We start from the raw sequence: 15,352 nt of genomic DNA on the forward strand, positions 1-15,352 counted from the left end.
TGCATTCTGCTCACGGTCTCCCTTCATTGAGGGGAGGAGGGCGATGTGGCTCTCCGGGGGATTCGTATCGCCTTCTTTCAGAATCTGCATTTGTATTTTAAAGGAGAAACTTGCCAACCTAAAGGACGGACTTTTCAATAATCTAACAGAATAGATTCCTTGAAGACTGGAAATGCTACAAGAAAGTGTCAACAGGTGCTGAGTAACCTTATTACCAATGTACAGATATAGCAATTATTAACATGACTGGCACACCTGATAACTTCAGAGCACTACAATGCTGTAAACTGTTATCAAACCACCTTAATGTCAAGTTAATGATTGCTACATCTGTAAATAAGTACATTGATGAACGTCTCACTGGGTTATGCCTAGGCCATGGCTTTTTCTCCTGGTTGTCATCTCTCCAATACACATATTTAAGAACACCTAAAATCTGGGAATATTGCCTTTATAATGGGTTATAAATGTCTGTGATGATTTAACTATTTTTATTTTTCATATTGTAGTTTTGTTAATCACCTGTATTGTGTTTGTAGGAAGGAATGGCAACCTCTGTGCTTTTTCTGGTCAGTGATGTGTTACTGCTGTCCCTTTTCATATATTCTGCTGTCTCCGGAGGGCGCTCTATGAAACACCTGCCAAGTATTCCTCAGGTATACCCAGGACTGTAACAAGGGGGCGCTCTAATGACTATGTATAGATATATCAGGGGTCAGTACAGAGATCTCTTCTATAATCTATTATACCCAGGACTGTAACAAGGGGGCGCTCTAATAACTATGTATAGATATATCAGGGGTCAGTACAGAGATCTCTCCCATCATCTATTATACCCAGGACTGTAACAAGGGGGCGCTGTAATAACTATGTATAGATATATCAGGGACATTGCAGAGATCTCTCCCATCATCTATTATACCCAGGACTGTAACAAGGGGGCGCTCTAATAACTGTGTATAATATATCAGGGGACAGTACAGAGATCTCTCCCATCATCTATTATACCCAGGACTGTAACAAGGGGGCGCTCTAATAACTGTGTATAATATATCAGGGTCAGTACAGAGATCTCTCCCATCATCTATTATACCCAGGACTCTAACAAGGGGGCGCTCTAATAACTATGTATAAATATATCAGGGGTCAGTACAGAGATCTCTCCCATCATCTATTATACCCAGGACTGTAACAAGGGGGCGCTCTAATAACTATGTATAGATATATCAGGGGTCAGTACAGAGATCTCTGCCATCATCTATTATACCCAGGACTGTAACAAGGGGGCGCTCTAATAACTATATATAGATATATCAGGAGTCAGTACAGAGATCTCTCCCATCATCTATTATACCCAGGACTGTAACAAGGGGGCGCTCTAATAACTATGTATAATATATCAGGGGTCAGTACAGAGATCTCTCCCCTCATCTATTATACCCAGGACTGTAACAAGGGGGCTCTCTAATAACTATGTATAGATATATCAGGGGTCAGTACAGAGATCTCTCCCATCATCTATTATACCCAGGACTGTAACAAGGGGGCACTCTAATAACTATGTATAGATATATCAGGGGAAAATACAGAGATCTCTACCATCATCTATTATACCCAGGACTGTAACAAGGGGGCGCTCTAATAACTATGTATAGATATATCAGGGGTCTGTACAGAGATCTCTCCCATCATCTATTATACCCAGGACTGTAACAAGGGGGCACTCTAATAACTATGTATAATATATCAGGGGTCAGTACAGAGATCTCTCCCATCATCTGTTATACCCAGGACTGTAACAAGGGGGCGCTCTAATAACTCTGTATAGATATATCAGGGGTCAGTACAGAGATCTCTCCCATCATCTATTATACCCAGGACTGTAACAAGGGGGCTCTCTAATAACTATGTATAGATATATCAGGGGTCAGTACAGAGATCTCTCCCATCATGTATTATACCCAGGACTGTAACAAGGGGGCGCTCTAATAACTATGTATAGATATATCAGGGGTCAGTACAGAGATCTCTCCCATTATCTATTATACCCAGGACTGTAACAAGGGGGCGCTCTAATAACTATGTATAGATATATCAGGGGTCAGTACAGAGATCTCTCCCATCATCTATTATACCTAGGACTGTAACAAGGGGGCGCTCTAATAACTATGTATAGATATATCAGGGGTCAGTACAGAGATCTCTCCCATCATCTATTATACCCAGGACTGTAACAAGGGGGCGCTCTAATAACTATGTATAGATATATCAGGGGACAATACAGAGATCTCTCCCATCATCTATTATACCTAGGACTGTAACAAGGGGGTGCTCTAATAACTATGTATAGATATATCAGAGGTCTGTACAGAGATCTCTCCCATCATCTATTATACCTAGGACTGTAACAAGGGGTGCTCTAATAACTATGTATAGATATATCAGAGGTCAGTACAGAGATCTCTCCCATCATCTATTATACACAGGACTGTGACAAGGGGGCGCTCTAATAACTATGTATAATATATCAGGGGTCAGTACAGAGATCTCTCCCATCATCTGTTATACCCAGGACTGTAACAAGGGGGCGCTCTAATAACTATGTATAATATATCAGGGGCCAGTACAGAGATCTCTCCCATCATCTATTATACCCAGGACTATAACAAGGGGGCGCTATAACAAGAAGCAGAGAAGAGAACACTCAGCTTATAGGATACACTGTCTACTGATCGGTGGATGTATGGGAGGGTTTATGATCTCCCCCCAAAACTTAAGTCATTGCCTTTCTTTGCATGCCGCTTTTTGGGGGGGTATATGTCATCTACATGACCTCTATAGCGCTGCAACTGTTTTCCTTCTTTTGATATTGTTTGTTTATGTTTAGTAATAGGCAGACAGCAGTCAGTCATTGGCTGGAGGGCAGGGTGGGTGGAGCTAGACTGTAGCTGATGAATAGTCACAACTACTTTAAGTAGCCCTCTAGGCATTTGTTGCTTCTGATAAAAAGGCAGGTTTCTCCAAAAGCACTGCACAGATCCACACAGGAGAGATATCACCGTAATCACCGTGACAGGCACTACTCAGAGAGGGATGCGAAAAGATGGGGACAGTCTCTTCAAGTACTGGCACCATAAAGCACTCTAATATGAAATGGCCCCAAAGATCTTTCAGAAGGCTACCCAGTTTGGAGCCCATTACTATCAGGGACTTGTTATGGCATATTACATATTCACTAATAGTTTTTAGATGTCACAGTCCTGCCTGTACAATAGTCAGATGGATTACAAGGGTGCACACGTGTTCTGTACAGATGGAGGACGGTCCTGCTGGCAACACCAATGGGATATGTTATGTAATGCATCTATCTTCTTTCTAAATGTTAGTCATAATCAAGTTAATTTGATCATTTTCAGGCACATCAGACATCGAAAGTGCAACATTCCAATTGCCCTGTCTAAGCGGAATGTAATGGTCCAAGGATGGTACGGATAACTGAACATCTGCCTGCACAGCAATGCATTGTGTTATATTATAAGCTAGTCATCAAATATGGGGTCAAATTACAGCATGCCACTGAAAAAGGCCACACGGATAGAGGGGGAACCACCAGCAGGATGCCCACAAGTCCCAGTCTGCACATGTGCAAAATACCCATGACATTCCCTCCACCGCTGCTGGACACTTGGTCTTCCAATTGCATAGAGAGAAGGTTCTGTATGGTGCTAGTCACGTGGCTACTGACACCTCTGGTCTCCAAATGTGCAAGCTCACACCCTGCTTCAAGAGCTTCATTGTCTTGCAAGTTCCTACATGAAAATGAAAAGCCCGACTAAAGGCCCATTTAGACACAACGAGAATCACTCAAAAATCACTTAAAGCCGTCTTTTGAGCGATTCTCGTTGCGTCTAAATGCACTGACATTGTGCAGTTTTCAGGCACGAGTCGTTCCTTCCTCTCTTCAAGTTTTCTTGAATTGAGCGATCAGCTGTTTTCAGCACAGCCGGCTGTTGTCACAGTAGGCTGCGCTAATAAGATTCTCTGTACCTGTGTCCTGCTGTGAATTCACAGCGGGGCACAGGCTGTAAGCCTGCAGAACAATGCAGTTGTTTGCTTATGCAAAACAGCTGTATTATTCTATTAGCAACCGCGGCTGTGTCCCGCTCCACCTGCATAACTGTATAGTAGCTACTGTAAGGTATGCAAAGATGATTGCTCAAAACGGTCACTCAAACGGTCGTTTGAGCGACTTTTAAGCGATCATCTGTCAGTGTAAAGGGGATCTAAACATGCGGGACCAAATGTATGGCCATACTTACTGATGCAAAGGCAGCTTCAAATACTTCTAAACTCCCCTTGTATCAATAAATATGATCTTTTTCAGTGGTGTATTGTGGGGGGGACCCAAGTACATTTTTTTCTAAATGAGAGATGAGGAATGTGAGTCTGCAGGGGAAGAGGCAAGAGCTTCTGTGAGAGTCCTGACAAGAACCCCGCAATTGTAGCCAGTGAGTCCTGAATAGCAGAATGATACCTGGGCCATCTACAAAAGAAAGCGGTCCCACGCCCGCTGAAGCAGCCAGCCGGCCCATAATGGCTGAACTTAGTGTGTTGCCTCAATTTCAGTTGAATAAAGTTAACAGTTGCCATTAACATGCATTGTCTGAGTTGTGTTCCTCGTCGAATACTGGTCCAAGACCCATGTGACCGGGCAATTTATGCCAGTACGGAATTCCAAACATAGTGAACCGGAGCCACAGTATACCGGTAATGAAGATGGCTGCACTGGAGTCGTAGCCACATGCACTGGTAAGGAACGGACTGTAAAACCGATTACTCCCTCTCAGCTTATGCCTATCTCCAAGGAACCCCATGTCACTGATGGGCAGGGATCTTCATAACCAAGGAGGAGAGTGAATATCCTAGGTGTGGAGACAGCCTAATCTGTGAAACAATAAAAGATTACTTCAAGGGTTGTCCCAAGAAGACCACCTCTGTGCATATGGCCAATAGGATGCTATGGAGCAGGGTCCCCCACTAGGATCCCTGTCTATGAGCCAGTATGGAGAGGGTTCTCTAAGAGTAACTCCCATTGTGATGGACTATAACCTGTCCTTGTATTGCTGGCCATGGTTTTCACTAACAAAATCAGTAGTTTGACGGAGGTACTGGGAGCAGAATCCAGTCCAAGCAGCTGATCCCCCCTGGGGTGCGTTCTGAAAGGAATTGTCTCGAATGAAACAAGCCCTGTCAATGTTCAATGTTAGAAATTAGGTCTTAGATGGATGACTCACACGAATCCTGGTGCTGAGAATAGGCCATCAATGCTACAATCCAAGAAAGCCCACTTATGTGACTCTAACCTGGCAAGAAATGACCATTAAAGGGGTTGTCCCGCGCCGAAACGTTTTTTTTTTTTTCAAACCCCCCCCCCCCCCCCGTTTGGCGCGAGACAACCCCGATGCAGGGGTTAAAAAAGATCACCGGACAGCGCTTACCTGAATCCCCGCGCTCCGGTGACTTCTTACTTACCCGGTGAAGATGGCCGCCGGCATCTTCTCCCTCCGTGGACCGCAGGGCTTCTGTGTGGTCCATTGCCGATTCCAGCCTCCTGATTGGCTGGAATCGGCACGTGACGGGGCGGAGCTACACGGAGCTACACGGAGCCCCATTGAGAAGATAAGAAGACCCGGACTGCGCAAGCACGTCTAATTTGGCCATTAGACGGCGAAAATTAGACGGCAACCATGGAGACGAGGACGCCAGCAACGGAACAGGTAAGTGAATAACTTCTGTATGGCTCATAATTAATGCACAATGTACATTACAAAGTGCATTATTATGGCCATACAGAAGTGTATAGACCCACTTGCTGCCGCGGGACAACCCCTTTAACGTTCCACCAGCCCCGGGTGGAAGCTCTCTTCACAAGTGACTAGCAAAGCTCCCAGATAAATGTGACCATGAAGCTCCAATATTAATCCCTGAAAGAAGTGCGCAGATATCTGCAACACTACTCCCTCCCCTCAGAGGGGAGCAGCAGCGCTGAAACTAACCCCTCCACTCTTCAATAATGTGCATGGTGTACAACCACCCCACTCCTCAGCAACTACAGCTCCAAATCATGGCAAGCATGTTAATGGTCACGTGACCAATCTCCCCCTCCTCCACCCCCAACACTGGGATAGTTAGGATCAGGCGGCCATGTTTTTCAGGGCCAGGACAAATCTTGTGCAATGGCAAGACACAAGAAGAGTCACGGCATGTGAAGATTGCTGGTTGGGCGGGGCTCATGAGGTGGGCGGGCTCACACATCAAGCCCCTGGTAACCAATTAAAAGTCAGTCTGGGACACTTTTTTTTTAAACCAGGGGTATGAGTATTCTGTCCGCTGGTTTTCGGTCTCTATCCTACTTGTTCACTCTCAATGATGCAGCGCTGGCTTCTTCTAGGTTTCTTCTCTTCCTCTTTTCGTGGTCACGTCTCTCACTTTGTGTTTCCTTCTCTAAGTTATTGTCCCTTCAGTATCATGAAGAATCCCTTCACAGACTCTGTCCTTTGTAATAACTCCCCGGTCAGGCCATTGTTCTTTGTGCACGTTCTCATAGCCCAGCCTCTGGCCCAATCCCTCCTCACATTGCCCTGCAAACCTGCAGCTCATGGAACTACATTAAACTTTAAAGGGTCACCCTGGTATATATATATTTTATTCATTATGTAGCTGTCCGCCCAGTATGCTCACAGAATATCAGGAATAAACGCTGGCCAAAATATATAGGCACAGCCATAAAACATGTTTAGGGATTGACAGGTAAGTGGATTGCATCCTTTAATTAACATTTCAATTCTATAAGTAATCAAAGTATATAAAACCTACCTGCACCCTGTAATGTCCCAAACTATATTATCCGGATGAGCAAGTGGAGTAACCGACCCAAAAAGGGTGACCCTACACTGGAACCCGACATGCCTCTCCCTATCTTTCCCTAATTAAAAATAGGGAGGGGATAAGAAGAGAGGGAAGTATTAGATACCCGGGTCAGGACAGGAGACCTGACCCTATAAATGAAAAGAATAATAAATCCGAACATATGTTGTGTGAGAGAAACGACTAATCAAGGCAACACTAGTTCACATACACATATATATATTACACACACATATACACACATATATATTACACACACATACACACACACATACACACATTATATATACACACACACATACACATAGATATATATATATATATATATATATACACACACGCACACGTTAGGGGGGATATCTGCATAATGAATAAAAAAACACCACTGGAGTGCTCCAACCACAGGGACAGCTATGCACAGAGCCCCCATGGGTATTATTGTATCTTGATGCCACCGGAAGCTAGGGGTTTGACAGTGGGAACCCCCCTGTCACACCCCTAGCTCCTAATTGGGTCAATGTTAGAAGGTCCTAGCAGTGTGTGGATAGATTGTTGCATGGCCTACAGCCTTAGGATGAAGGTTACTTTTTCTGTTAGGCTTGGAATCGTTGCTGTAAATGCTGGCATGTTACAGCTCTAAAATGCCAGCATTAACAGCTAATAATGTAAGCCAAAGAAGAAAACAAACCCTCACCCTAAAGGCTGCAGACAAGACAAAAAGCAATCCTCACTCTGCACTGAGCACTCTCACCAGAGCAGCTATCCTCGCTTCCATCAGCAGCCTGCACATGTCCGTCCCCCCAGCCGTCTCTCTTCTCCATCCCTGCAGCCGGCTATGTGCTCCGTGCCGCTGACGCTCGCAATGCTGCAGCAGATGTCAGGACGACACTTCGGCCATTAAACACCCCCCCAGCCAATCACAAGCTGGGGGCGTGACAATGTTTTTTGACAGCTGTATTACATTGCCACCCCTATCTTCCGGTGGCGACATAATACAATAATACCACCCCCATGTAGGCTTTAGTCTAAGACTCAGTGGCATCTCAGAATGAACCCAGTTTCAAGTTTGACTCAGAGCTGAGCTCTGAGTCACAAAGACGGGCCGCCCCGACAGCTCCCCACCTGCATCAGCTGTTCCCTGCCCTTGCCGACTGCTCCCCATCCACACCGGCTGCTCCCTGACTGCATCATGCAGAGTGACAGCACTCTCCCTATTTTGTGTATCAGTAAAAAAGCGGATGAAGGAACACAAACCAAGACAGAGAACTCTTCTCTTACAATGTCTTTTAGCACTCTTTCCCTCGGGCGTATGCCTATGTCGGTCCGTGAGTAGGCTGCGTGTTCACACACCAAAATATGCTGATTTTCTCTCCGTAAAAAACGCACAGAATCCAATTGATTTGCGAATATGTAGAGAGTCTGCAGGTTTAAACCCGACCATTCATTATAATGGGCTATGTGGTGCCTCATACACTAAGATGGGACGCGCTGCGAATCGTTTATCAGGACGCTCTTTTGTTTTTTTAAAACAATCTCTTTGTTATTTATTTCACGGTGGGAAAAATGCGCATTACAGTATAATACAAGCGAAAGATATAAAGTGAGCCACGCTGGGCATCTGACATCTACAGAGATCGAGAATTAGATGAATGAGATACATAATAAGAGTTCTCCTGACCTACGAGGCCGGATTACTCATGACTTTCAGTCCGCCGCTGTGAATGAATCCCTGCAGTCACTGGGCTCTATTCACTGCGTGTTACACGTGTACAGATACATGTATAATATGCTGTGTATTCACGTGTGATAGAGCTCTTAGTGCGATGGCGTACACTAAGGCATCTCAGCATTGTGTGGATGGGTCGAGGTGCAATAAAGGTTTTGGAGAGGGTGAAAGAAACAGCTGTTTTGTAAAAAAAAAAATAATAACATTTTTCAAAATGCAGAATGACCCAAAACAATGATTAGTAAAAACCTCCTTAGTGATTCCAGTCCAAGAAATTCTGCTGCCGGGAAGAGCGATCACCAATGGAAGAGGACTGCCTCCTCTGTACAGTGCTGTGATCATGTCTGATCGCAGCACGGAAGGGGTTAACTGCTGGGGCCGAAGTTTCCTCTGATGTTGGTAGTGGCAGCAGAAACAAGGCTCTGCAGTACAGCCCGGGTCTTGTCGCCATCATTGTGCCCGCGGGATCATTGTGACAAAAATATCTGTCATTCTGCACAGTTTTGTGGCATTATTTTGACACTTTTTTAATGCAATTTTCAGAATTGCACCAAATCAGGATCATTTTTGTAGAGCTGCAGCCGCTATAAAGACATCTACACATTGTAGACTGGCAATGAGGACGTCTGGTTGACGATGAGTTAATGTTCCCTTGTAGTCCTAGGATCCCCCGGGTGCAGCTGGTGCCTTGTTATTGTGTCCTGGTGGTCCCCTGGGCTCAGACATTTAATGCTAATTAGCTGGAAGGGAAGCAACATACAGATCCCGGTATGATGACAAGGTGGTATTTACTCCTCCGTCGCGGCGCCGCTCAGAGGGCTCCACTACTTTTTACATTTTTCTCCACTACTTCTTATGCGGTAAGCTTCCATGATGTCATCAGTGAATGAAGCCGGTGCTCACAGCCATGAAGCGTCAGCCAGCGATACGACCCCTACTGCTCCGCCTTACAGGCTTCCACAGTATCATGCTCCTCCTGGATATAATGCTGCACCCGACCTCCAGATGTGGAAGGTCCCCACGGCGGCTCCACAATGGAGCTTTGCTGCTGTCATCCCTCAAAGTACAGAATCATCAGCGTTCTATCAAATCTTTCTAAATGGCAAACCCAGAGCCCTCGGGGTGAGTGACCGGATTATTTGTATACTTTACTCTAAATCACACTTTCAACTTTCCAAGAAGGTCTGGGAGACTCCTAGAAAAAGGCGAGATCTCCCAGAAGAGCTGGCAAATATCCAGGGTGCCCAACATACAGCCGGTACTTCATGTCGTTACCGGGGGGGTTGTGGGACATTCCCTGGTCAGCAGTGGACATTGTCACACATGTGATAGTACATGTAGTGGCCCAAAACACCTATTTCTGGCCCCTCCATAATTGTCATACTTAGAGATGAGCGAGCACCAAAATGCTCGGGTGCTCGTTGCTCGAGTCCAACTTTCCGCGATGCTCGAGGGTTCGTTTTGAGTAACAAACCCCATTGAAGTCAATGGGTGACTCGAGCATTTTTGTATATGACCGATGCTCTAAATAGGTCTTCACTTGTGAAACTCTGGAAAACATCCGAAAGTCATGGAAACACCATAAAAATGGATAGGGAAGGGCAGGGGCAGCATGCATGGCTGCATCTCAGGCTCCCAGGTCTCACTATTAAGCCACAATAGGGGCAAGAGCCTCCACCCCCCCCCCCCCCTAACGATTTTTACTTCAGATAAACCCTCATTAGCAATGCATACCTTAGCTAAGCACCACACTACCTCCAACAAAGCACAAGCACTGCCTGCGGGACACACCGCTGCCACTTCTCCTGGGTTACATGCTCGGTCCCAGCCTCCACCTTGTGTGTCCCAAGGTGCTGCGAGTGACATAGCAATGGGGACTCCATGTGTCCACACACTACTCATTGTGTTTGGGTGTCGGATACCTCATCAACTACGCAAGGCGAAAGCCATCTGCACTCTGCCCCCTACCCAAGTTAGTCAGTATCTTTGTGCCATACAGGTCAAACACCGCTATGGGAAGTCTGTGTGCACCCACAGCATGGGTGGGTCCAAGGAATTTAAAGACAGTACACATAAAGAAATCAGAGTGCCCAAACATGGCAGACTTTCACTGCATCCAGGACATAGGCCTCTGCACAAACCCTCTGCAATCGCGGGCCTACAGCGGACTCCGATGCTGGTACAGCTGTGAACGTCTCATTAGCGCTGTATCGCTCCTCTTGTTTGTCCCAATGCAGTGCCCCGGATAACTGTGGGAACACGAGAGAAAATACATACTGGCCTCGGCCCACACTCCATGCCCTAGTCAGACAGTGTTTTTGGGCCAGATAGGTAGAACACCGCGATGGGAAGACTTAGTGCACCCATATTCCTGTAGAAAAGGTATAAGCAGACCCCAGTAACATTTCTGTTGCAGAAGTATAGGCAGACCCCTGTACCATTTCTGTAGCAGAAGTATAGGCGGACCCCAGTAACGTTCCTGTAGCAAAGGTATAAGCAGACCCCAGTAACATTTCTGTTGCAGAAGTATAGGCAGACCCCAGTAACACTTATGTTGCAGAAGTCTAGGCAGACCCCAGTAACATTTCTGTAGCAAGAGTATAGACAGACCCCAGTAACATTTATGTAGCAGACGTCTAGCAGACCCCAGTAACATTTCTGTAGCAGAAGTCTAGGCAGACCCCAGTAACATTTCTGTAGCAGAAGTATAGGCAGACCCCTGTAACATTTCTGAAGCTGAAGTCTAGGCAGACCCCAGTAACATTTCTGTAGCAGAAGTCTAGGCAGACCCCAGTAACATTTCTGTAGCAGAAGTATAGGCAGACCCCTGTAACATTGCTGAAGCTGAAGTATAGGCAGACCCCTGTAACATTTCTGTAGCAGAAGTACAGGCAGACCCCTGTAACATTTCTGTAACAGAAGTATAGGCAGACCCCTGTAACATTTCTGTAGCAGAAGTATAGGCAGACCCCTGTAACATTTCTGTAGCAGAAGTATAGGCAGGCCCCTGTAACATTTCTGAAGCTGAAGTATAGGCAGACCCCTGTAACATTTCTGTAGCAGAAGTATAGGCAGACCCCTGTAACATTTCTGTAGCAGAAGTACAGGCAGACCCCTGTAACATTTCTGTAGCAGAAGTATAGGCAGACCCCTGTAACATTTCTGTAGCAGAAGTATAGGCAGACCCCTGTAACATTTCTGAAGCTGAAGTATAGGCAGACCCCTGTAACATTTCTGTAGCAGAAGTATAGGCAGACCCCTGTAACATTTCTGTAGCAGAAGTATAGGCAGACCCCTGTAACATTTATGTGGCAGAAGTATAGGCAGACCCCTGTAACATTAATGTGGCAGAAGTATAGGCAGGCAGACCCTAGTAAAATTTCTGTAGCAAGAGTATAGGCGAACCCCTGAAACATTGGGGGTTGCAGGCGGGAAAAATTAGTTGGATAAGAGTATAGGCGAGGGCCAGAAAAATTAGTGTACCAACAGTACAAATGTACCCCTGAAAAATTGCTCAACCGCGAGGGCAGATGAAACCCATAAATATTTTTTAAAAGATACAGCTCGCTGTTGCTTAATTTGTAACAGAGCCTGGAGGCAGCCCTGTGAAAAAAAAATGGTTTCTGGTAAAGTATCAATACTTTTGAAACTTTGAAAAATTGGAAAAAAATTGTTAGATGAGCCTTTTGGGCCGCAGAAAAATTTGCAATTCAGCGTGATGACATGATGTTTCAGGAGGAGGAGTAGGAGTAGGAGGACTAATATCAGAGACAGATTGACAAAGCTAAATGCCCCTTTTTTCCGGTGATAGAGAAGAATGCTTTTATCAGCGGTTGCAACGAAAAGTATATTTAGGTTCCGCTGCTCTCCGCCGGTATAGAAGAGAAGTCTGGGGAAATCCAGGCTTTGTTCATCTTTATGAGTGTAAGCATATCGGCACTGGCAGTTGACAGACGGGTACGCTTATCTGTGATGATTCCCCCAGCTGCACTAAACACTCTCTCTGACAAGACGCTAGCGGCAGGGCAAGCCAGCACCTCCGAGGCGTACAGCGCAAGTTCGTGCAACGTGTCCAGCTTTGACACACAATAGTTGTATGGAGCAGAGGCATCACGGAGGACAGTGGTACGATCGGCTACGTACTCCCTCACCATCTTTTTACAGTGCTCCATCTGACTCAGCCTTGACTGGGGAGTGGTGACGCAGTCTTGCTGGGGAGCCATAAAGCTGGCAAAGGCCTTGGAGAGTGTTCCCCTGCCTGTGCTGAACATGCTGCCTGATCTCGTGCCTCCCCTGCTACTTGGCCTTCGGAACTGCGCTTTCTGCCAATAGCGCTGTCAGATGGGAAGTTTAGCATCAGTTTGTCCACCAGGGCCCTGTGCTATTACATCACTCTCGTACCCCTTTCCTCTTCGGGAATGAGAGTGAAAAGGTTCTCCTTATACCGTGGGTCGAGAAGGGTGTACACCCAGTAATCCGTAGTGGCCAGAATGCATCTAACGCGAGGGTCAAGAGAAAGGCAGCCTAACATGAAGTCAGCAATGTGTGCCAGGGTACCTGTACGCAAGACATGGCTGTCCTCACTAGGAAGATGACTTTCAGGATCCTCCTCCTCCACAGCCCATACACGCTGAACAGATGAGAGGCAAGCAGCATGGGTACCCTCTGCAGTGGGCCCAGCTGTCTCTTTCCCCTCCTCCTCCAAAACGCGGTGAGATATAGACATGAGGCTGGTCTGGCTATCAAACGACATACTCTCATCCACCGTCTCCTGTTCCGACCGCAAAGCGTCAGCCTTTATGCTTTGCAGCGAAATTCTCAGCAGGCATAGCAGCGAGATGGTGACGCTAATGATTGCAGCATCGCCGCTCACCATTTGGGTAGACTCCTCAAAGTTTCCGAGGACCTGGCAGATGTCTGCCATCCAGGCCCACTCCTTGGTAAAGAATTGGGGAGGCTGACTACCACTATGCCGCCCATGTTGGAGTTGGTATTCCACTATAGCTCTACGCTGCTCATAGAGCCTGGCCAACATGTGGAGCATAGAGTTCCACCGTGTGGGCACATCGCACAGCAGTCAGTGCTCTTGCAGATTAAACCGATGTTGCTGGGTCCGCAAGGTGGCAGCGTCCGTGGTGGACTTGCGGAAATGTGCGCAGACGCGGCGCACCTTGCCGAGGAGGTCAGACAAGTGTGGGTAGTTTTTCAGAAACCGCTGAACAACCAAATTGAAGATGTGGGCCAGGCATGGCACGTGCGTGAGGCTGCCGAGCTGCAGAGCCGCCACCAGGTTACGGCCGTTGTCACACACGACCATGCCCGGTTGGAGGCTCAGTGGCCAAAGCCAGAGGTCGATCTGCTCTGTCAGACCCTGCAACAGTTCGGGGGCCATGTGCCTCTTTTCTCCTAAGCTGATTAGTTTCAGCACGGCCTGCTGACGCTTGCCCACCGCTGTGCTGCCGCGCCGCCCCACACTGACTGCTGGCGACGTGCTGCTCACACTTCTTAATTGCGAGGTAGAGGTTGCGTTGGAGGAGGAGGGGGAGGGTTTAGTGGAGGTGGCATAAACTGCCGCAGATACCAGCACCGAGGTAGGACCCGCTATTCTGGGGATGGGTAGTACCTGAGCGGTCCTAGGCTCTGACTCGGTCCCAGCCTCCACTAAATTCACCCAATGTGCCATCAGGGAGATATAGTGGCCCTGCCGACAGTACTTGTCCACGTGTCCGTGGTTAAGTGGACCTTCCCAGTAACCGCGTTGGTGAGGGCGTGTATAATGTTGCGGGAGACGTGGTGGTGCAGGGCTGGGACGGCACACCAGGAAAAATAGTGGCGACTGGGGACAGAGTAGCGCGGGACTGTCGCCGCCATCATGTTTTTGAAAGCCTCCGTTTCCACAAGCCTATACGGCAGCATCTTCAGGCTGATTAATTTGGTAATGTGCACGTTTAAAGCTTGTGTGTGCAGGTGCGTGGCGGCATATTTGCGCTTTCGCTCGAACGCTTGCGCTAGCGACAGCTGAACGCTGTGCTGGGAGACATTGCTGGATGGGGTGGAGGACAGTGGAGGTGAGGGTGTGGGTGCAGACCGGGAGGCGCTCGTGCCTGTGTCCTGAGAGAGGGGTTGGATCTGTGTGGCAGGTTGCGGCACAGGGGGAGAGGCAGTGGTGTGACCCGCAAGTGGTGAACAGCCTTCATCCCACCTTGTGGGGTGCTTGGCCATCATATGCCTGTGGATGCTGGTGGTGGGGAGGCTGGTAGTGGTGGCTCCCCGGCTGATCTTGGTGCGACACAGGTTGCACACCACTGTTTGCCGATTGTCCGCGCTCTCACTGAAAAACATCCACACCTTTGAACACCTAGCCCTCTGCACGGAGGCTTGCCGCAACGGGGTGGTTTGGGAAACAGTTGGGGGATTCCTTGGTCTGGCCCTGCCTCTACCCCTGGCCACCCCACTGCCTCTTCCAACCTGTCCTGCTGCTGCACTTGCCTCCCCCTCTGAAGACCTGTACTCAATAGGCTCAGCAAACCAGGTGGGGTCAGTCACTTCATTGTCCAGCTGCTCTTCCTCCGAATCCTCTGTGCGCTCCTCCCTCGGACTTACTGCCCTTACTACTACCTCACTGACAGACAACTGTGTCTCATCATCATCCTCCTCACCCACTGAAAGCCCTTGAGATAGTTGCCGGAAGTCCCCAGC

General features: G+C 47.5%; 1 protein-coding gene across 1 annotated transcript in view; it reads left to right on the forward strand.

The window, feature by feature from the left end:
* The window catches only part of LOC136587305 (membrane-spanning 4-domains subfamily A member 4A-like), a 64,626-nt gene extending 59,983 nt beyond the window's left edge, over positions 1-4,643 (forward strand). Inside the window, exons 6-7 of the mRNA XM_066585860.1 lie at positions 540-656; positions 3,417-4,643. Of these exons, the coding sequence (XP_066441957.1) occupies positions 540-656; positions 3,417-3,461 (162 nt within the window). The 3' untranslated portion in view covers positions 3,462-4,643. The remainder of the gene's footprint in view (positions 1-539; positions 657-3,416) is intronic.
* Positions 4,644-15,352: the final 10,709 nt, after the last annotated feature.

This window comes from Eleutherodactylus coqui, chromosome 13 (genome assembly GCF_035609145.1).
Source record: "Eleutherodactylus coqui strain aEleCoq1 chromosome 13, aEleCoq1.hap1, whole genome shotgun sequence".
NCBI classification, from domain to species: Eukaryota; Metazoa; Chordata; class Amphibia; order Anura; family Eleutherodactylidae; genus Eleutherodactylus; species Eleutherodactylus coqui.